Source organism: Anguilla anguilla, chromosome 3 (genome assembly GCF_013347855.1).
Source record: "Anguilla anguilla isolate fAngAng1 chromosome 3, fAngAng1.pri, whole genome shotgun sequence".
Taxonomy (NCBI): Eukaryota; Metazoa; Chordata; class Actinopteri; order Anguilliformes; family Anguillidae; genus Anguilla; species Anguilla anguilla.
The window spans coordinates 32214012-32235523 of record NC_049203.1 but is presented as its reverse complement, the minus strand read 5'-3'; the positions used below and the strand labels follow the sequence as shown (position 1 = coordinate 32235523).

At 41.5% G+C, this 21512-nt stretch overlaps 1 protein-coding gene across 1 annotated transcript; it reads right to left on the bottom strand.

Annotated features, from left to right (window-relative positions):
* Positions 1-11047: 11047 nt before the first annotated feature.
* On the bottom strand, positions 11048-13657 carry LOC118222813. Its single transcript, XM_035408681.1, has 2 exons — positions 12910-13657; positions 11048-11466 (listed from the first exon to the last, which is right to left on the bottom strand). Exons 1-2 carry the CDS (start codon positions 13655-13657, stop codon positions 11318-11320), a joined length of 897 nt encoding a protein of 298 aa, XP_035264572.1. The 3' UTR covers positions 11048-11317.
* Positions 13658-21512: the final 7855 nt, after the last annotated feature.

Sequence of the window (21512 nt, the reverse complement as noted above, 5' to 3'; positions counted from 1 at the left end):
CAGTTACATTTACATATATTCAAATTTGTGCGCAGAATACAGCATGAACTCTGATTGGTTGTTTGTTATACAGAGTTGCCCTATAGGCTGCAATTTCTACCACTGTGTCTTATTGGTTGTCTTTGTAAAACAATGGCGGACTCTCACATGCACGTGAGGTTTTGGAATACACAAATCTGTCTGTCTCCTACAGCACAAACTTTCTGTATCCTAACAGTGGTGAACACCTGCGTGTCCATTCTGCTTCTTCCGCTCCAGCTTCTGAATGGATTTGCCAGGGCACCTGCTGCTGAATTTGCTGGAAACAGAATGCAGCAAACAGGAGATCGACAACAGAAATAGGGTGAATGGCGAAAATCCTTTTTGTGCAGCAATAATAATAATAACAATAATAATAATAATAATTAAAGCCGCAAGCGGCGTTGGGAGGGGGCCTATGGAGCGATTTTAAAATGGCTTTGTCCTCATGATCACATGCCTTCACCCAACATATCTACTGAATATCATGATGATCGTATAAAATATTGATGACTTATGGCCAATTTTGTGCTAAGAGATGCTGTCGGATGACTTAGTTGCGTCGCCATAGATGTGTCCTGGCCGCTTCCCGTACAGGCCTTTACTATGTCGTAACGCTTAGATGGGATGTCGTAACACTTAGATGGGATGTCGTAACACATATATGGCCCGGCGTGTATGTACAGCTGCAGTGCTTCCATGCTGTAACTAAAAAAGGCGTCACACTAGTGTTGTCACGATTCCAAAATTTTGACTGTCATACCGATACCAGGTTTAGTATCACGATACTCAATACTGAAACAATATTGATTCAATATTCGGTACCTAACAATTCTGAAAATACCTTCATAGATCAGAAACCTAATGTCCAAAAGGGTTAACCTCATTTTCGAATTCACAGTTTATTAAAAACCTGGTTTATTAACAACCTTTAAGTTGAAGCCTGTTCAACATATTAACCCTCTGGGGTCTAAGGGTAAAATGAGGCACACTGGTGATTGTGCGATGCTCTGACATTTGTGTAAATTTCATCAACTTTATATACAGTGATTCCATAGTGTTTCATATCTTTGTTTTCAGCACAGACTCAGCTACAATAATATGGCAGCAGTAAGTAGGTCATAATCATGTGTGGATTGTAAACTGCTCTAAAAACACACAAACTGTAAACAGTAGTTTTGAACATGCACAGGAATGTTGTAATAAAGCACACTGAACAATTGTGAATAAGACTTTTGGTCACTGAACTGTGTTCATCAAGGTCTTGGGTATCAAAAGATGACAAAATATTTTATCAAATCCAATGAGAAATATAAAATACATTGCTAAAAGTTAGTGTTGTGACTACTATTTTTCAACACCAGGTGAGAATGGGAGGGAAAATGGCCTTTCTGTAATAAATATGCATTGGGTACGACGACCTGCCAGCTAAGTAGGCTATTCACACCTGGCCGCATGCCTCCCCACCACTAAGACAAAGACTCAGTGAGCCATTTAGAAGACAGAAACAAAGACATCTTTTGATTTTCAGAACATTTATTGAAGCAACTATACGCATGGAAGATGAGACTGGTGTACTCTTGCAACGCTTGCGTGGCCTCTTAGCTAGTGGTGAACTAGGCCGTGTTTCCTGATCAGCATCTCTGTAAATATGATAAAAACAAAATTGTTAGGAAATGTGACATCAAATCAAACTTTATTTATATAGCACATTTCCTTCAACGGGTGAAAATTAAATGTGCTTTACAAAAAAGGGGCAAACCACTAACTAATGAAAACAAAACTTAGGAAATGTGACATGGTTACATCATATACAAACAAAGAACCAAACAAACACAACCAGATGCAGAGAGGTAGCCTATAATTTTGAGAAGCAATGGTTAGAATCGTTCGTAGTGTGGGAATTTACAAGCGCGCATATTAGTGAATATTCCTACAAACACACAGAGAATGCAATACAGCACACGTTTACAAATAATGCAAGCTATCAACGAAACAACATTAGCTAAACTAAATAAACATTGCTATTCCAGCTCAACTACACGCAACTCATCAATAACAATGCCTCAATCTGAAGTAGGCTAGGTCTGTTTAGCTAAGTGGTTATTATATTGCTATTTCCCGAATTTACTTACAGTATGCTAATATCGATTGTGCGAGGACATCAGTTTTAGAATCTTAGCCACGCCACGGGCTATTTATTACCAATATGATCGAAAAACATACAGCCTACCTGATACTTCTAACACAACCAGACGCAGAGAGCCTAGCCTATAATTTTGAGATGCAATAGTTCGAATCGTTTGTAGTGTGGGAATTTACAAACACGCATATTGCTGGATATTCCTACAAACACACAGATACGTTGCAATACAGTACACATATTTACCAATATGATCATAAGAAATATACTTACGCATGAAGTTGATCCTCAGCTGGATCAGTTCGCTGTTCGAAATGACACCGCTCTTCATCAGTGTCGGCTTCCGGACGGACCATTTTCCAAAATTAAACGAAATGTTCACCTCAAAAGAAGTGAATTAGGCGGCACTTTGACATTCTATCCCGCTTTCGCAGACTTGGCATTTCTCACATGGATCTCGCATCGCCCCTCCTTTAGTCTCCTTCTATGGAGGGTAATTATAATGTTGTTAACATGTGAATGCGATTTGGGCGGACTTCCTGCTGAGCGAAATTCACATAGTAATGAGTAAAGGTTAACAAAGAATACATGATCTAATTAATCACATTTAGAACATTTAAAACAATTCATATTATTTGCCAATGGGCGCATTGGAAAGTCGCGATTCTAAGGTTTCTGTCAATGTTTTTGTTGCGTCTGTATGATAACAGCACGTGAAGTTAATCATCCAAATAGAAACGAAAGTTAATTTCATCTTGTCGAGCTCCGCCGGCGGAGCTCTCAACCCCAGAGGGTTAATAAGCATAGGCCTATCGTGTTACAACACTAAACAATAGAAAAATATATTAAATATATTTCAAAAATTTAACTATTGTAAACTAAATAATCTTTAAACAGGTCTTTCACTTTTAAATAGATCTAAAAACAGAATATTCTAATAACAATACAGCATCTTCCTATAATAAAATATTTACAAATTAGAACACCTATTGCTACTGAAGTCAACTGAGTGGAAGCTTGCGCTGTATCAGGGAAGTGAATGCACAAGCGCAGGTCACCTCACTTGGCAACCTTAGTTGCTACTGCCATCTAGCGAAGATTCTGACAAACTACACTTTTCATCCTCTAAATCAGTAATGCGGGAGACACATTTCCCTGGCTTTTACATTTGACGCAAAACTACCGTCGGACAATTGTAATATGGAACCTTTTTTTTTTTTTTTTTTTTTTTTAAGTACCGAGAAAGTGCTGAAGTTTCGTATACGGTGCAACTCTACGTCAGACATATATTCCAATCCATAGCTCAGCTTAGCAGAGAATGCACATTTCAGAGCGCCTCAGAGACAGATAGAACAATAACACATAAATACGCATTTCAAATAATAAAGACGACATTGAGAAAAAACGAAACAAAAGACGAAATATCAACTCGCAACCTGCGTAGTGCTCGCAGAATAGCCTACCGTATTATTTATTTAGACACTGGCATATAAGAAAATATTCGGTTATGCTGACCGATAAAACGCTATTCCAAAAGCAAAATCAGACGTGTTATACATCGTTAGAAAGCTTATACTCTCACCTACTGTATAAATGAATTGTCAATCAAGCCAAATTGTACTAAAAAGGGCGACAACGCCATAAGCAACAGGTGTGGTATTACGCACAGCTATTTTTGAAGGTAGCCTACCCAGTTATCACTAATGCGCGTATATTTCACAGACGGATTGTCCAAGACAATATATGACCACTCAGTCGCAAAAGGGACATCTCTACGCGTAAAACCATTGGTAAAATTGTAGATTTATTCAATGTTTAGACCCAGGTATTGACTGTATAAAAACAAGGTATAATTTTTAAAAACTTTGTCTCGTTCATTTCGTTATTCAGTGAGCAGCGTTTTCACTGCTGTATTGGCATATTTTAGGGCTAATGTCGGGTTTATCTTGTTGCTACGGAATATTACATTACATTACAGGCATTTGGCAGACGCTCTTATCCAGAGCGACGTACAACAAAGTGTATAATCATAATCAGGAACAAGTGTGTCGAAAACCCTAGAGAGAAGTACCGTTCCAAGTGCAGGGAACAACCGCATAGTGCAACTTGGACCCTGTAAGTTAAACTGATTAACACTAACACAAACAAGAACAGCAACAACGCAGTCTATGCAAAAATACAAGCAATAGTTAAGACGAGTTAAGTCACCTACGAAACTACCTAGTTACAACCCTAAGCTTACAGTCAATTTAGAGATTAAATTGAGAATACGATTTACAGCATAAATTGCGTCTTTTGTTTATATTCAATATTAGAAATTGCAGCGAGAAACTGCAGCTGTAGACACAAGATAGTTTATGTTATGGTAGCAACGGAACGAAGCGGACTACATATATATTACCGTTATTGTTATATTATACCAGCCTGTTTTCGCGCGTTGGCACAGAAACTCAAAACCTACCAATAAAATGGTTTAGCTATTTCTCAGCATAATGACAGATTTAAAGACTAAAAGAACTCACCCGATACTGTCTTCAAATGGATCCATGCCAAAGAAAAGTAATTATTCATCTTCTCAAAAAGCATTTACTAACAAACCTTTAATAGCCTAGCATGCACTCTGGCTGGCACTGTCTTCCATTGCTTCCCCGATGTTCAGACCCTCCCCTCACTGATAAAAACTAGACCTTACGGTGTCGGATTACTTGCGTCGCCATGGATGTCGCTTGCCGTAAAGAAGTTTACTAGATGTCGTAACCGTTTAGATTTGGAGCCACAGCTCTTCCGCACCCCACCTAATAAAAAAGTCCAAATGGCAGGCAAACAATATGGCGGACATATGTAGTCCCAATAGCAAAGTTGTAGAGCACATTCACATGCATCGTTCGATGAAGTTTTGTGTTGATCTGACTTACAGTGTAGGAGTTATGACCTTTTAAACATGACCCTTTGTTATAGCGCCACCATCTGGCCGACATAGGTGATTTGTAGTGACTGAATAGTGGGGGGCCATAGGAACCCACCTACCAAATTTGGTTGGTCTACAACTTATGGTTGCTGAGCCTCAGACATTTTAGCGGAGAAAACTGCCACACCCCAACTAAAAAGTCAAAATGGCGGGGAAACAATATGGCGGACATAGGTGGTGCCAATGGCAAAGATGTAGAGCACGTTCAGATGCATAGGTTGATCAAGTTTTGTGTTGATCTAACTTATGGTGTGGGAGTTATGGCCTTTTACGCAAAACCCTTTGTTATAGCGCCGACATAGGTGATCTTTAGTGCCTGAGTAGTGGGGGGCCATAGGAACCCACCTGCCAAATTTGGTTGGTTTACAACTTATGGTTGCTGAGCCTCAGACATTTAAGTGGAGAAAGCTTCCACGCCCCAACAAAAATGTCAAAATGGCGAGTAAACAATATGGCGGACATAGGTGGTGCCAATAGCGAAGTTGTAGAGCACATTCAGATGCATAGGTCCATGAAATTTTGGGTTGATTTACCCTATGGTGCGGGAGTTATGGCCTTGTACGCATGGCCCTTTGTTATAGCGCCACCATCTGGCCGACATAGGCGATTTGTAGTGCCTGAGTAGTGGGGGACCATAGGAACCCACCTGCCAAATTTGGTTGCTCTAGGACTTATGGTTGCTGAGCCTCAGACACTTTTAGCGGAGAAAAATAAGAATAATTAAAGCCGCAAGCGGCGTTGGGAGGGGTCCAAGCATTGGGCATACATGTTTTTTGGCTGTATTGTGGCTGCTATGGAGTGATGTTAAAATGCTTTTTTATTGTCATGATCATATATGTTCATCCAACATATGTAGTGAATATCATGATGATTGTAGGAAATATTGATGACTTACGGGCAATTTTGTGGTAAGAGACATGTTTCGTCGATGTTAGAGAAGTGTGTTGGTTGACAGTGGGCATAACATGTATGTGACTGGGCCCATTTATATTGCGTTTATGTAGGTTGTTCTGCTGAGGCTGTGTATGTGATTTGGTGGTGAGTGGGGCAAAATTGAAAAAGCCTTGTAGAAAAACCTTTTTTTCAAAAAAGTAAAAGTGGTGGGCAAAGAATATGGTGGACATAGGTGGATAGAATGGCAAAGTTGTAGAGCACGTTGAGATGCATAGGTGAATGAAGTTTTGTGTTGATGTGGATTATGGTGTGGGATTTATGGGCTTTTTAAGCATGACCGTTTGTTATAGTGGCACCATCTGGTGGACATAGGTGATTTATAGTGCTTGAGTAGTGGGGGGCATAGGAAGCCATGTATCAAATGTGGTTGGTGTAGGACGTATGGTTGCTGAGTCTGAGAAACTTTTAGCAAAGAAAAATAAGAATAATTCTAACAGAGACAATAGGGTTTCAGCAGCTTTGCTGCTTGGAGCCCTAATAAGAACTAGATAGTATAGATGGCAGTAATGTTGATTCCCTTTGGAGATGAGGTAGTATGACATGGCTTGTATCCAAGATCTGTAGTTTCATATGATACCACTACTGTCAGGGTAGCTTAAAAAATGGGGCTGCTTGAGGTAGACTGTAAAATACAAATGTAGCTAAGTATAAAATGAAGTCTGTACAGTGTGTTAAGAAAGTTTTTGTAAGACAATGTGAGAATGGTAAAGATGTAGTGATTTTTAGTCCAAGAAGTCCAGTTAATGTCGTTAAGGATAATTGCATATTTAAATGTATTATTTAATGTAACCAGTAATAGGAGAAAAGTAATTGTTTATTTGAAAGTGTTTTGGAAAATGACACAGAAAAGACTGGGAATCGCAATAAAATGGCAAGTGATGAGAAAAACACCAAGTAAAAATGTATGCAAATAAAAAATGTGAAAAGACAAATGAAAATCATGAAAAAAATGGCAAGAGATCAGAAAACACCAAGTGAAAATCTATGGAAATAAAACGTGTGAAAAGGAAAATCACAAAGAAAAAAGGCAAGAGATCACAAAAAGATTAAGTAAATTTTTTTAATTGTAATATAAATAAAGAAAAAAATACAGAGTAAAATCATAAGTAAAATGGCAAGAGCACAAAAACGCAAAGGGAAAATAAATGTAAATGTAATATACAAAACAACGCACATGGGCCATCCAATTATTGGTCATCCCCTGTATGCCCCTCTCCACAGAATGAGATTGTATTTTTAGCGGTAGCTGACTGGGGGGGGGGGGGGGAGGGACACGCTTTTTAAAATGAGTTATGAAATAATACCATATAAGGTGGGGCACTGGAAATATTTGAATTGGGAAGTACTTTGTGAGAAAGAAATAACAGAATACAGTTCCATGGCTTCAAGTTGTGTCAAACAAATAAGGAAATATATACAGTGGTCTATAGCTTTAATTTGTGTGAAAGAACTGGAAAACATATACAATGAGTGCTCAATTGGTAGAGTTTGTGAAATAACGGGAAAATATACAGTACTCCACTGGCAACACTTCGTGTAAAATAAATGGGAAAATATACAGTGAGTGCTGCATTGCTACACTTTAAGTGACTGCTGCACAGCCTACTTGTTGCAGTGTGCGCACTGTTTGTTTCAACATCTTATTTTACAGGGCTTTGTGGGAAAATATTCCAATGCACAGTATGGGAAGGCGTCAGGATGGGGTCCATTTATGGAGATGCTGAAGTAGGCAGCCAGGTGTTGAAGCTGGTTTCAGAGGTCTGTTTTCACCTGAGGATAAAGGAAAGAAAAAAGGAAAACCAGAAAGTGCAGTAATATGAAGAAAATGCGTAATTATTTGTTGTGCTTTTCAAAGTGATGCTCTTAACCTGTTCATCGTCAAGAAATCATGTTGACAGTTCATACTGGAAATGGGGATAAGTAGTGCAATGTATTTACAGAATATAGTGTTGTTTCCCCAAAGATGGTATTTGTTGATATAACTGTGGTGCATATCGATTTTCAATTTTCAAAATGTATCCCAAAATTTCTTCATGATTAGAAGCAATTTTGGGATAGCGCTTCCGATATTGCTTGTGTTGAAAGTGCTATGACTGAAACAGGGATAGATGTAGTCACTTGCCACATCTGTCCAAAATGTAACACTGCTGTTTGGCCAGCGGTGTTGTCTGTGGGGAAAAGCCAACAACAAATCTTCCTCCTGTGCATGATCACGTTTTGAGTGTGCACGGAGAGGAGGGCCTATTCACAGATGGGTCCATTGTCGATGTGTTTGTGAGAGAGAGAGAGAGAGAGAGAGAGAGAGAGAGAGAGCGGGGCAAGGAGGGGCTGAGCGAATCAATGTGGTGTGCGCAGCTGTGGAATATTTTACCCATTTTAAAGTGTAAAAAAATAGAAAATTAATATGTGGTGGGCTGGGACAAATAAATCAATGTATCGGAAAGAGTTCATTGTTTGCTTCAGTTAGCTAATGGCATTGGTCTTGTGTCATAGGCTGCATGAGAGGCAATAATTTGATTCAGCATTTGTTTTCTGGAATTTGTATTGATTTACTGGAAAACATCAATGACAAGACAGTTATGGAAACTGAAATATGTTTGCATTATTTGAATATCAATTTTATAAGCTGTGTTATCTTTGACATAGATATGGTCGATTAAGGTGGCCTTTTCAGTAGTTGCTTGTTTAACAAGTTGGGTATATCCATGTTGCTGCATTAAATCTTGAACAGTTTGTGTAATGAAGAGATTTTCATTGAAGTCGCCCATTATTATTTTGGTTCCCAAGAATGTGTCAAGATGATGAATCAAACGCAGCAGTTTTGTTCTGAAAGTAACCAAACTGTAGGATGGTGGTCTGTAGAGGATGGCAACGTTTGCTTCCAGTGACTTTATGTTGAATGTTAAAGATTCAATGTTTAGACATGGCAAATGTGTGATGTTGCAGTCTGCATCATTTTTAAAGTAAACTCCAACACCACCACGCTGCTGTTTCTTCAGTTCCATGAAGATATGTTCAGTGTCATCATATGCAAGGCACCTTGGTTTGCTGTGAAATGAAAAGTTGTTGAGATGAGTGTCTTGGGTAGAATGTTCTTGTTTTAGCCATGTTTCTGTCACACAAATGACGTCAGCTGTGAAATACCTGTGATCACATCGAATGTCTTTGATATGAGCAGAAAGTCCTTGAACATTGTGCAGAAAAATTCTGTACGTTGTATTGAAGGATTGAAGTGGTGGCTCAATGAATACAGGCATGTTTTGTATTGAAGTGTGAATTGTGTCATTAGCATATATAGCAGTGGCTTTAAAATCTTCGATGATGAGTCCTTCAAGAGATGTTACACGACTCAGTGCTACATATGCTTGTCCAGAGCTAAACATTTTCTTGAGAGAGACAACAGCTTTCTCCACTGTTAAGCCTTGTACTTTGTGAACAGTGCAAGCCCAAGCTAATTTCAGAGCAAACTGACGTCTCACACCACCACTGTTTGTTATTCTGTCCTCTTCAGGCTCAATTGGTGTGGCTTTTTCCAGTCCAGCTTTGGAAGATGGTTTTTTATTTCGAGCCATTTTTCCGACTTTTTCATTATCAAAGGTGACATATATCCTTGATGGGAAAGTGTCATCATCCTTGTAACATATGTCAGAAACTGTTCCTGTTAGGTGATGAGTTGTCTGATTTTGACAGAATTCTGTACTGTGATGCAAAGGTTGCCAAACACATTTCAGGAAATGCTTCTGTTTTTGGTCTTCCTTTGTATTTGTCTGTGATGCTGTTCATCCATATGCTGTCATTTTCAGTGTTAATACATTTGAGTCTTTTCTGAAGAAGATGAAGCGGAAGACTCATTTTGATAGGATGTTGACCAGTTGGAATGAACTGAACCTTTCTTGATCCCTCTTTGAGTCTCATATTGGTTAGTCGGTATATGCTCTGTCAGGACCACTGTCATCAAGTAGAACTTTATTGACAATAAAGGCAATACAGTTATGTTTGGCGGTATGGCTCTGTTCTGGAGCTCTCCCGCCAACCACGCAGCCCGCGTGGAAAAGGCCGGGAGGCCAGCGGCCAAACCCCAAAACAACCATATGCCAATATGCTATTAATAAGTGTCTCCGGCTGATGTGATGACTATGTGTACGACCACCTGGAGGAAGCCCTTCGTCCAGTCGAGCCTTTCGGCTTGAGGCCGTCTATTTTGTACGTGGATCAGTGGTTATGTGTACCAACAGCATGTTGGACGTTCCCCTGAAGCCAATACTTAGATGTATTATTAATGAATAACCCAAAGGAACATACTATGTGTGGTATGATATTAGGCTATGTGTACCGACAGCTTGTCGGTATTTCCCCCGAGCGCCGAATTTAATGAATACTTAGCTACTAACTGCATCAGTGTAAATGAATCCTCACTCGTTGCCAGACTTGCAGAACATTTATTATTAGACATATGACGGAGGCGGAATGCCTTACTCTATGCAGCTGAGCTCATAGCTTTTTGAACTGAAATTATTTCGTCCACGCCCGGTCGAATATAATGTTCGTAAGCATCAGAAGACCAGCGCCCCATGGCTTTCAGAGTGGAGACTGGGGCGAGTGTAGCAGCTGTCGTCGATGCCCCAATGCGGAAGGAGTGGGCGGTGTATAGCTCCGGAGAGAGATTGCAGGATTGGCAAACTAGCCGAAGGCGGGCAGCAAACCATGATCTCGTCATGGCATTCCCTTTGTCGGTGGCGAAGAGAGGCTCGTCCGGGCTCGCGTGGGGACGCCACCGCAGGTACCGTGCCATGGAAGAGAAGGGACAGAAAACAGTGCCAGTTTGCGCAATAATGATGGGAGTTCCTTTAGCATTTTTGTCAGTTTTTGAGGTGAATAATAAAATACTGTGAACCAAAAGATAAATTTGAGTATGTGAGATCGAGGGACGTGCGATACCAGTTTGTGAGTTAGAGAGATAGTGAGGGGGAGACGTTTGTCTATGCTTTCAGGGCTTCTTTTCATCAAGCCATTGAAGAGCAGACGAAGGGATGGATTCCCGAGCAGGCTACCAACCGAGGGATCCATACATCTTAAATGGAATTGGATTCCTGCTACGAGTGTCTTGATGGAGGAAGGCTGCATTTTTCTAGAACTACGAAGGCGCAGACGATTGATATATTGATGGGCGAGACGGCGACTGAAAATGCGGCGCAGAAGGAGGAGAAGTAATACCATGCCGAATCGTACATTTTTTATGTAGATTTGGTCAGTCCTGATCTCATGTAGTGGGAGGCGGAAGCCAGGTATGTTTGCAAGGAGGCATTTAGTCTAGCACCGTTTGGTTGAAGGTTGGGCATGGCAGGCTGGAAGGTGCGGCGTCTGGACACAGGGTTCGGAACTCCTGGAATTTAAATCAGGACAAAGAGTCAGCGATTCGATTATTGAGGCCTGGTATGTGAACAGCGCGGAGCGTGAAATTATTTGTGACGCAGATCCAAGTGAGGCGTCTAACTAGCCTATTGATAAAACGGACGAATGAACGCCCTTTATTAATTATCTTCACCGTTGCCTCATTATCGCAATAGGCTAGAATTTGTTTCCTTGGCCAGCGGCTTCCCCAAATGATACATGCGACGACTATGGGGTATAATTCGAGCAGTGCTGTAGAGTGGGCATTTAAAGTCATTGACTGCAGCTCTTTAGGCCATGCATCTGCGAACCACTGATTATTGAAGAAACCCCCGAAACCGATTGAGGGTGCTGCTTCGGTAAAAAACTTAAGGGTGGCTGACGTTTCTACCTGATCATTATGGAAGAACGAGATACCGTTCCAATTGTCGCATAGCCTAGACCAAAATCGCAGGTCGGATCTGCAACCTGCGTCCAAGGTGATATTATCGTGCAAGTTATTTGCGGTTTTTGAAAGGTCGAGGAGTCTGGATATAAAGGAACGTCCCTGAGGGATTATTCGCGTTGCAAAATTAAAATGCCCCAGTAATGAGAGCAACTCCTTTTTTGAAAGAGATTCCGCGTCCGCCGCAAATTTAATAGCTTCGTGAATGCGGACCAGTTGACCAGGGATGCCTGCATGAGGTTACTATCCAGGATAATGCCCAGAAACTCGATGGCTTTAGCGGGGCCTTTAGTTTTCTCCTCCGATAGAGGAGTTCCTTAAATGTGTTTTTTAAAACACATTTTTACAAGGCGCATTCACCTGGGGCACACAGACTTGGGATGCCCGTCTCCGCAGTAGCTGCAAGCATGTATGAATTTACAGTTAAAAAAAAATGCGCAGAAATTTTCATTGAAATTATAGCACAGCGGGGTTTGAAGGGCAGTCTTCACAAGATTTCCCCACTACGCTCGTGTTTTATTTTAGGGACAGCGGGTTTGAACAGTGACGCCGCCTTGGGGCAGAAGCTGGTGGTGTGGGTAAATGAATCGCACACCGTACAGGAGAGGGGGCGATGCCCCGTGAAATGCCTACTAATTAGGGCCAAATCGACCACGGACCATTCAAGCCTCTGGTTAAAACGCTGAATGTACATAGCCGCTTTAGCGGAAAAGGACTTATGGTATTCGTAAAACAAAGTCCCCCCGTACGACATGGCTAAGTCAGAAATAATAGACAGGTAAGTGTCCAGTTCCTTCCTGCGTTCGGGATTGATTTCGCATATTGTGTCTCGGTAAACTCCAAATGCTGTGTTAAATTTGGCCATGGTCAGACTTTTGGCAAGCCTGGGGTCGCTATCTTTAAGCAGCACTGAAACGTCCTCGCAGTCTATTATGCGATTGTCACTGGTCTCCGAGCACAGCAATATTTTTGCTAAGTTGATGTTATTACCTGCCAGGATGAAAGCTCGCAGCTGGGGAGAAATGGCAGCCGCTGGAGGAATGAAGGGCACCCCAGCCAGGGCCGCGGGGACTGCAGTTGCCAGCGTCCTCCGCGGTGCCATGACGGTAGGAGGTGGCGCGTAGCTGACATCATCGACGGCGGACGGGGAGATGTCGGGTCTGTTGTTCCCTTGGAAGTAGGTAGCGGAGCGGGGATCTGAGGTAGAAGAGGGAGCTTCTAGTGCTTGGATCCGGACGTCCATCTGGGAGAGGGAAGATTGGATGTTGTGCAAGGTGGCCAGGACTGGGTCTTTGTTTTGCTTATTTGGATTGGACGGCTGTTGTGTTCTTGCCCTTTTGGCGGGGGCGGTGGCTGCGGTAGGGAACTCGGGGGCGCGGGCGCAGTTTTTGCGTTTTGCTGTAGCTCTCCTGGGGGCGGATGGTGTGGCTGCGGGACCTTCTGCGGCTGTGGCCGTATCCAGATCGGGAACCTTCTCGATCAGGAAACTGAAGAGTTCTTTGTGGCTGGCTCCGAGGGGAGGGTGCAGTCCACGTCGAAATAGGGCTTCCAGGATTTTCTCCACCGGCCAGTTAGAAGCGCTTCGGTTGGAGGGGCTGTGGGTTGCCAGGCGGGAACTCCTACGGACGGAAGTGGAGTTTTCGTCCTGGACATGTCTGGTTGTACCGTCTGGTTGCGGTTGCGTCTCTACGGCATCGTCCTCTGTCCAGAGATGTTCATCTTGGTCGGCGGTGGACATCGTATATTTAAGCCAGGTAAGAATGACGGGTATTGATATTACTGTCAATAGTCACATCTCAGGTTTGGTGCCGGATTGTTGAGCTAGCTACTTGCGAATGCAACGTGCAGCACTTGCATGCAGGAGGAGCTGCCGAATGAGTAGAGGGAGGCTGTTTAAATAGACCGCTCTGTTAGTGAATGTACTGTGATAGGCGAACATCACTCAGCTGAGCCATCAGCCGATTCGGCCGGAGCGCTTGACTCTCGTGACCTGCCAGAACTACGCGATGCTCCATTTTTCGTTAGGCTCACTATTGTGGTGCATTTCTTCTTCAGAAATTTTATTCCTTGTGATGAAAGTGTTTTTTGATGGTGGCCGCGGGAAGTTAAAGCGACAGAGTTTTGTTTTTTCTGCAGCTCTTTGAATGCCTTTTGCTGTGTTGTTGCACAGTAGAGACAATGTTGTGCATTTTCTTATCATCAAGAGGTGGCATTTCACATGTCACATATTGATTAATAAATGCTACACATCTGCATCATCAGCTTTATCAACTTGAGGTGCATTTTCAACCGAGAATAGACAATGAGTATGAGGTGAACCTCGTTGTTGAAATTCCACTCTGTAGAAGTAGTCAACAATTTTTCCAATTGGTTGAGCTGGTGACATGATGACATCTTTAAGGAAACAATGAAAGCGATAATCAAACATTCTGGCAGCTGTTACGGGATTCTTTCTCAAGAGATCACATCTCTCTGACTAGTCCAGATCATCAGTATTTATATGTTTGCCTTCTAGCTGGAGGAAAATTAGCAATGTCTCTTTCCATCGCATGTCAGCTGAAGAAAATGAACAAAACCATGTTGGGATTCCAAGCTGTCTGACCATAGCAAAAAGATCTTTCTGAACACTTTGCCAGAAAGCAGGTGTGCCTCTGATAGGTTTCATGAATTTGTATCCCTCGTCAAAATGGAGAATTCTTTGTAGTGAATCTTCGTTCATTAGCATGTCTGATGTAATTTTTCTGCCAGAGTCACATCCTTTTCTTAGTGCAATAGATACATTTGAGACCACTTGGTTAATCTCAGATAAATATTGTGCATAAAAAATGTAGTCCAGGTTCTTTGCAAATCTTCCATCTGCATTGAGTATCCGGTTATTGAAATATCTACATATGGTTAACTTTTCTTCCCTAGTATCATTAAATGTACCGGTTCCTTTGGGGAAAAGAACAGGAAAGCATTTTGCTTCATTGCCTTCATTGGTTAATAATCTGACTGGGTTGTTGTCTTGTGCTGGGGCCAGAGACAAAATTCCATCAAAGTGCTGATCCATCACCTCTTGGACAATATCAACAGGTTGTAAACATGTATCATTGAACATTCCATGTTTCTGTGTTTTATGTATTGATTCATCAATGTGTTCATCATCTGGTGTTGTTTCAGTGGATTCTTCATCATTAGCGTTTTCTGGATTAATCTCAACACAGGTTTCATTGTCAAAAGACAGAGGTTCAGATGTGTGCTGATTTATGTCATCATTTTCATTGGGTTGTTGAATTTTGTTCAGTGGATTAATCCATTCGTTGTTGAAGGTAATATCTTTATACCATGGGTTATGTTGTTTCAAATATGAGAGCTTTATGAATAGCAGCACTGTTTACATATTGATATTCATAGTGGCCTTTGTATGTTAACTTTCTCTATAATTTCACACGGATCATCAAATCATCATGCTCTGGTCTTGGAAGTACACTTGCAATCTGAGGGACATTAGATGGTACACACGTGACAGGTCCATGAACACCATTTTGTCCCCCTTTCGGTAAAGCAAGCATCTTCATAAAAGGAATGTTTATTGCAATCAAATGTTGTTCCAACGAAGTTAAGTTCTTCAGCTGTGGTGGAATGGGATTCAAAACCAAATTATTAGCAACACTTTCCGGAGGCATTCTTCCATCAAGAAGTTTTCTGTGACATGTGTAACAAATCCACAGTGTACTATTAGGATCTGTGCAGTGTTTTACACAGGCGCTTTCACGTTTGTGAAGGTATGTTTCAGTAATGCATTTACTGGCCAATGAAGCTGTAGTATTGCCTTTTTTTTTCCATATGTGTCTTTTTTACATTGTATGACTTGTTGTTTAAACAATTGTCGATGGCATACGGAGCAGACATATTGGGGACCAGTGCTAACCTTGTTTTTGAATTCCTGAACAATGTAGTCCATTTGTTGTCTTTGTTTCTTTGATTCAATCCTTCTGGTAATATTACACTGTTTCAGATTTTCCTTGTGTTGTTCATCAGTGGCATATTTGTCTGTGCTGTATTGTTTTGTACTTGCACGGTGTTGTTCATCAGTGGCGTATTTGTCTATGCTGTATTGTTTTGTACTTGCAAGGTGTTGGTCATTAGTGGCATATTTGTGTATACTGTATTGTTTTGTACTTGCACGGTGTTGGTCATGAGTGGCATATTTGTCTATGCTGTATTGTTTTGTACTTGCACGGTGTTGTTTATCTGTGGCATATTTGTCTATGCTGCACTTTTTCTTATTTGCACGATGTTGTTCATTAGTGGCATATTTCTGTGCACTGTATTGTTTCACATTTGCCTGGTGTTGGGCATCAATGGCATATTTCTGTGCACTGTACTGTTTCACATTTGTTCGGTGTTGGGCATTTGTTTATGCTGCGTTCTTTGATAGTTTTCTTGTAGTTTTCATCTTCATTGTATCTTTTAATTCCTCTTTTATTTTTTGCATCTTGGAATTGTTTGTTCATTTCATATTGCTTGTTTTTTCTGTCAAGCTCACGTCGACTTGAAGAAATGCTTATCTGATGTGACTGTGGACAGTCATTGGACTTCTTGCAGAGTTTAGTGCATAGGTCAGAATTGTGTTGCTTAACGCATGTAACTACTTCATAATGAGATGCGTTGCAGTGTTTTAGGTATATAGCTGTGGGAATTGTCTTTCCATTTGCTGTGGAATACTTGAACCACTTGTTGCGACTGTATGTGAAAACATCAACTCCAAAGAGATCTGCAGCTGCTTGTATTTCTACCTCAGTTGCCCAAGTTTGAACATTACATTACATTACATTACAGGCATTTGGCAGACGCTCTTATCCAGAGCGACGTACAACAAAGTGTATAACCATAACCAGGAACAAGTATGACGAAACCCCTAGAGTGAAGTACCGGTCCAAGTGCAGGGAACAACCGCATAGTTCAACTTGGACCCTGAAGGTTAAACTGATTAACACTAAACAACGAGAACGGCAACAACGCAATCTATGGAAAAAATACAAGCAGTAGTTAAGACAGTTAATGCACCTAAGTCACCCACGAAACAGCTGCCTAGTTAGAACCCTAAGCTTACAGTCATTTACAGGGGGGTAGGGAGGGATGGGGAGAGGTGCAGCCTGAAGAGGTGAGTCTTCAGTCGTCGTTTGAAATGGGTCAGTGTCTCAGCTGTTCTGACCTCCACAGGGAGGTCATTCCACCATCGTGGGGCCAGAACAGACAGGAGACGTGTTCTGGAAGTGCAGGTGCGAAGAGGGGAAGGTGCTAGGCATCCTGAGGTAGCAGAACGGAGGGATCTGGCTGGCATGTAGGGTTTGAATATCTTGTGGAGGTATGCTGGGGCTGATCCCTTGACTGCCTGGTATGCTAGGACCAATGTTTTAAATTTGATGCGAGCTATAACAGGCAGCCAGTGGAGGGTAGTGAGCAGGGGAGTGACGTGGGAGTGTCTGGGGAGGTTGAAGACCAGACGAGCCGCAACATATTTCATGCGTGATGCTTTTACATAGTTTTCAACAGAAAAATATCCATGTCGGAGAATAGCAGCATATTGTAATGCATTTGTTTCCATATGTTTAACCACAGCTAGTCGGATTTTTCTGTGATGACCTTCACTTCCACTAATGGAAAATGACAAAGCTCTGAAAAAGCAGTTACCATCACCTACAATAGCCTTTGTCTCACAAGGATCTTTCATTGGGACATTCATTGGAACTGGTTCTTGTGTATGAACGTATTCAGGTGAGTTGTGGATGATGTTAATTTTTGAACAAAGTTATTTTTTTTGCTGCATAGTCAAATGGGAGAATGTGAGACATGGGCTTTCCATTTCATTGACAAAAACAACTTCATCTGCACTTGGATTTGGCATTGTTAGGTTGCTCTTGGACATGTTGTAATGTAATTGACATTGTTTTGACCTGCTCAAATGTATAAATGCAGTCCATTTATGTACCATCAGCCTTTGAAATAGCTTTTGACAGCCCTTGCATACATCTAGGGAAGTCATTGTTATGGTATCAGTGGTATTACTGGCTTCATGTAGATTGTGGGATTTAGGACCTATATTTTGAATCTGGAGATTACTGGTGATAGCTGCAAGATCTGTTCTTTTGTGGCTTTCTTTGGCGTGCTTACATGTTGTTTCATTTGTTCTGGGACAATCTCTTTCTGTGTTATTATTATTTACATTACACGGTGAAACATTTTTTCCTGTGACATCTACAGGATTACTCTGCAACTGTCTCTTCCTTGTAACTTTCATCTTTATTGCACTGGTTTGAATTGGAGTGGCCTCTTTCTCTTTTTGACATGGTAGAGCTTGTTGTTCAACATGGTTTAGGCCTACATTGACCTCAGTTTGCTTATGTTTTTGCAGTTTTTGACGTTTGGCAGCTTGCCATAGAGGTTTTTGGTCTGCGTGTTTCACAATTACTTCTTGATGCAAAGATTGGAAGTTGTAATGTAATTGACATCGTTTTGACCTGCGCAAATGTACCAGCAGCGTTTGAAATGGCTTTTGACAGCTGTTGCATACATCTGGCAAAGTTATGGCTACGGTATCGCTGGTATTATTGCCTTCATCTAAATTGTAGGATTTTGGAGCATAATTTTGAATCTGGACATTACTGGTTATAGGTGCAAGCTCTGTTCTTTTCTGGTCTTCTGTGGCCTGTGTACATATGGTTTTATTTGTTGTGGGAGAATCTGTTTCTGTGTTGTGTAAATCATTTCCAATGAGGTGAAACATTTGTGCTAAAGACCTAGGAGTCGTATACGTGCCAGTCTTGTATGCATCCACCAAAACAATTGTTTTGTTAACATCAACATTAGAAACAGGAATGAGGCTTTCAAAATGATGGCCATTGTATGCCAACACCAATGGAACATCAGTATCTCTTGCATTTGCTGGATCTATTGCATCTGCAGATATTACATATATTGGACTATGAGGTTGAGCAGTTGTTGTTTTCCAAGGTGTGTTGAAAACAAGGATATCTTTCTTAGTAGTATGAGCACAACTAAGGATAGCCATATCACCAAAATAGTCAAGGTCATAATGGTTAGTTGTTTGCAAAGTTTGCCATGCTTCTCTCCACTGCTGTTCTGTATATATGTTTGGATAGTATGGAGATGCCTTAATTTTCTGTTCACCTACAGTATTCCAGACCTTTCTATAGTGCTCAGGCCTTTCTGGCAAATGTTCTGCAAAACATTGTCTTGCATTTATGTTATCAATAATGGATTCATACAAGCAATTACCATTGGCCTTGTTTGGATTGCCACTTCTAAGTTGGACACCATGCTGCTCTGCTATGCTAATTGCCGTCTCAAACATTGAGTTGCCTTCACCTATACCTCCTCTTATGTGGTTCGTGACCTTTTTTATGGCAAGTACTGCAGCTGGTCTGCTGTTTATTTCTTTTTGTTTGTTTTCAATATCACCATGAGCAACTGTCTGTAAGCACACTGTCTTGTTATGGTCTGAATCTCCCCCACTTGTGTCATGCACAGAAGGCATCCCCCCTTTGTTGTCCAGTGTATTTGGTGGCTTACTTGGCAATGATTTCACCCCATTTGGCTTACAAGTTATTGGCAATGTGTTGTCATCACACAGTTCTGCAATACTAAACTTACTGGGACATTCAAAAGTGCGCTGGAAGGGAACACAGAAATTACTTACCATCACCCACCTATATACCCCATTTATGTGTTGTGTATCCTGAAGCCCTTTGCCTACTTCTGAAGGCATGTGACCCCCTTCCCCCTGACCAACAACACTTCCTTCATCCCTAGCAAACTTCTGTTTCTGTACTATTTGACTAGCCAACTCCTGTTTCAGTCCTCTCTCAGTAGGCAACTCCTGCTTCTGTTCTGTCTGTGTAACACTGGTGTGTATGTTTCCCATCTTTCTCCTCCTTACTACCTTATCCCTAACATCTTCCTGTTCTACAACTTCTTTGACCCTGTCAACTACTACCAAAGGCCTATGACCCACATGACCTGAACCAGCACCACTTTAGCTTTTTTATGTGCAGGGGTTTCTTCTCAGCCACAGACTGGGGTGCTGGGTCATGGACAGGCTTGGCGTTCTGGCGGTAGGCCGAAGGGTAACATAGGACGTATGTGTCAAAGATGTGTTCCATCCTACCCCCGCTGAGAATTCGCTGTAAACACAAGTTGATGTTAGGAGTTAATTACGTTGAATACTTACAGAATACTTTTTGGAAAACGTAATTGAACAGTTGTACAAAGTGTATACATCAACAGAAACGTACTTGCTGTATGTCAACAAACAGTCCTTTGGCAGCATGCTGACGTATACAATGACGCCGATCCCGAACCTGCATCCTCACATCTAGAAACAAGCACAAACAACATGACTTAAATGAAATATGGGTCTCCAACGTAACAGTAACACATCGGGATGCAGACACATTGGCATGCAAGAATTACCTGGAACAGTAGGCAGCAGGTGTGTCCATTGGTCATGGTCGACATACTTCATTTTAACAGCTGCACAAAAGAACATACAGATGTTTGGGTTTTTAAAAAAAAAAAAAAAAAAAAAAAAAAAAGCAGAGACAGAACATTGTTCAAATATTGGACACCACTAACAATGGACAATTTTATGTAACACACAGAGCAGTTATTACCTGGAAAGGGCTGATAGGATGTTGCTGAGCGCTGAGATGGAGCAACACACTGTGGCTGTGATGAAGTACCATGCTCCTTCTTATTTTTGTGGAAGCATCGTTTGAGTGTAGGATGCACTCTAAGTGGCACAGGATTGACAGGGATGTGCAGGATGCTGTATGAAGTGTTCCAAATGAAGTCCGCAAGGAGAGGCATACCTTTGTCATCACTTAGGTGTACCAAATCCTGACACCACAGATGCCTTAAACAAAAAGTAATGACAATAATAATTAAGTCCCAGAGAAACATGCATAAGAATGTACTATGTACTCCAAGAACAGTGATGTTGTAACCACAACTTCTTGGAACATACCTTTTCGATGGCTGGAAAACATTGTTTGTTGAGAAGTACCGCACTCCCATCTTTGCTGCAACTCGGTGATATTCATGCTTTAGCAGAAGCTGGTATTCCAGTGTTGCATGTACATGTCGTATGGGGAAATCCACCACAAACACCTACAAATAACAAATTCCTATTAGCATTAAAACAAAACCTACTTAATTTCTGTGACTATTACTAGTCCCTTTGTGAACACATAACATTTCACTGAAGGACATTATTGCCTTTGTCTGAGTGTGTTTATGATTTCACACATACCTTGTTTTGCCAGTGTTGCAATGCAACACTGAGGAGAGTCCCAAAGGCCCTGGCAGCCTCCTCAATAGTGCGACTTGAGGTCATGTTGTTCCCCGGAGCAAGTAGGCACACTGCATCCGGAGTACGTGGAGTATCACCAAGATGGGAGATCTCCAAACGCAACGCTGTTGCATCTCCTCCAGGTGTGGCCATAAAACAAAGGACAGCCGACCCTCTGGCATGTTCACAACTCCATCAGCAAAAGATCTGAGATGTGAATCGCCAACAACGAACACAA

Coding starts and splice junctions, on each gene's coding strand:
- LOC118222813 (XM_035408681.1), bottom strand. CDS start 13,657: ATGTCCACCGCCGACCAAGATGAACATCTCTGGACAGAGGACGATGCC. Junction 11,467..12,909: donor GCGAGCTTTCATCCTGGCAG/GTAATAACATCA, acceptor TTTAAATTCCAG/GAGTTCCGAACCCTGTGTCC.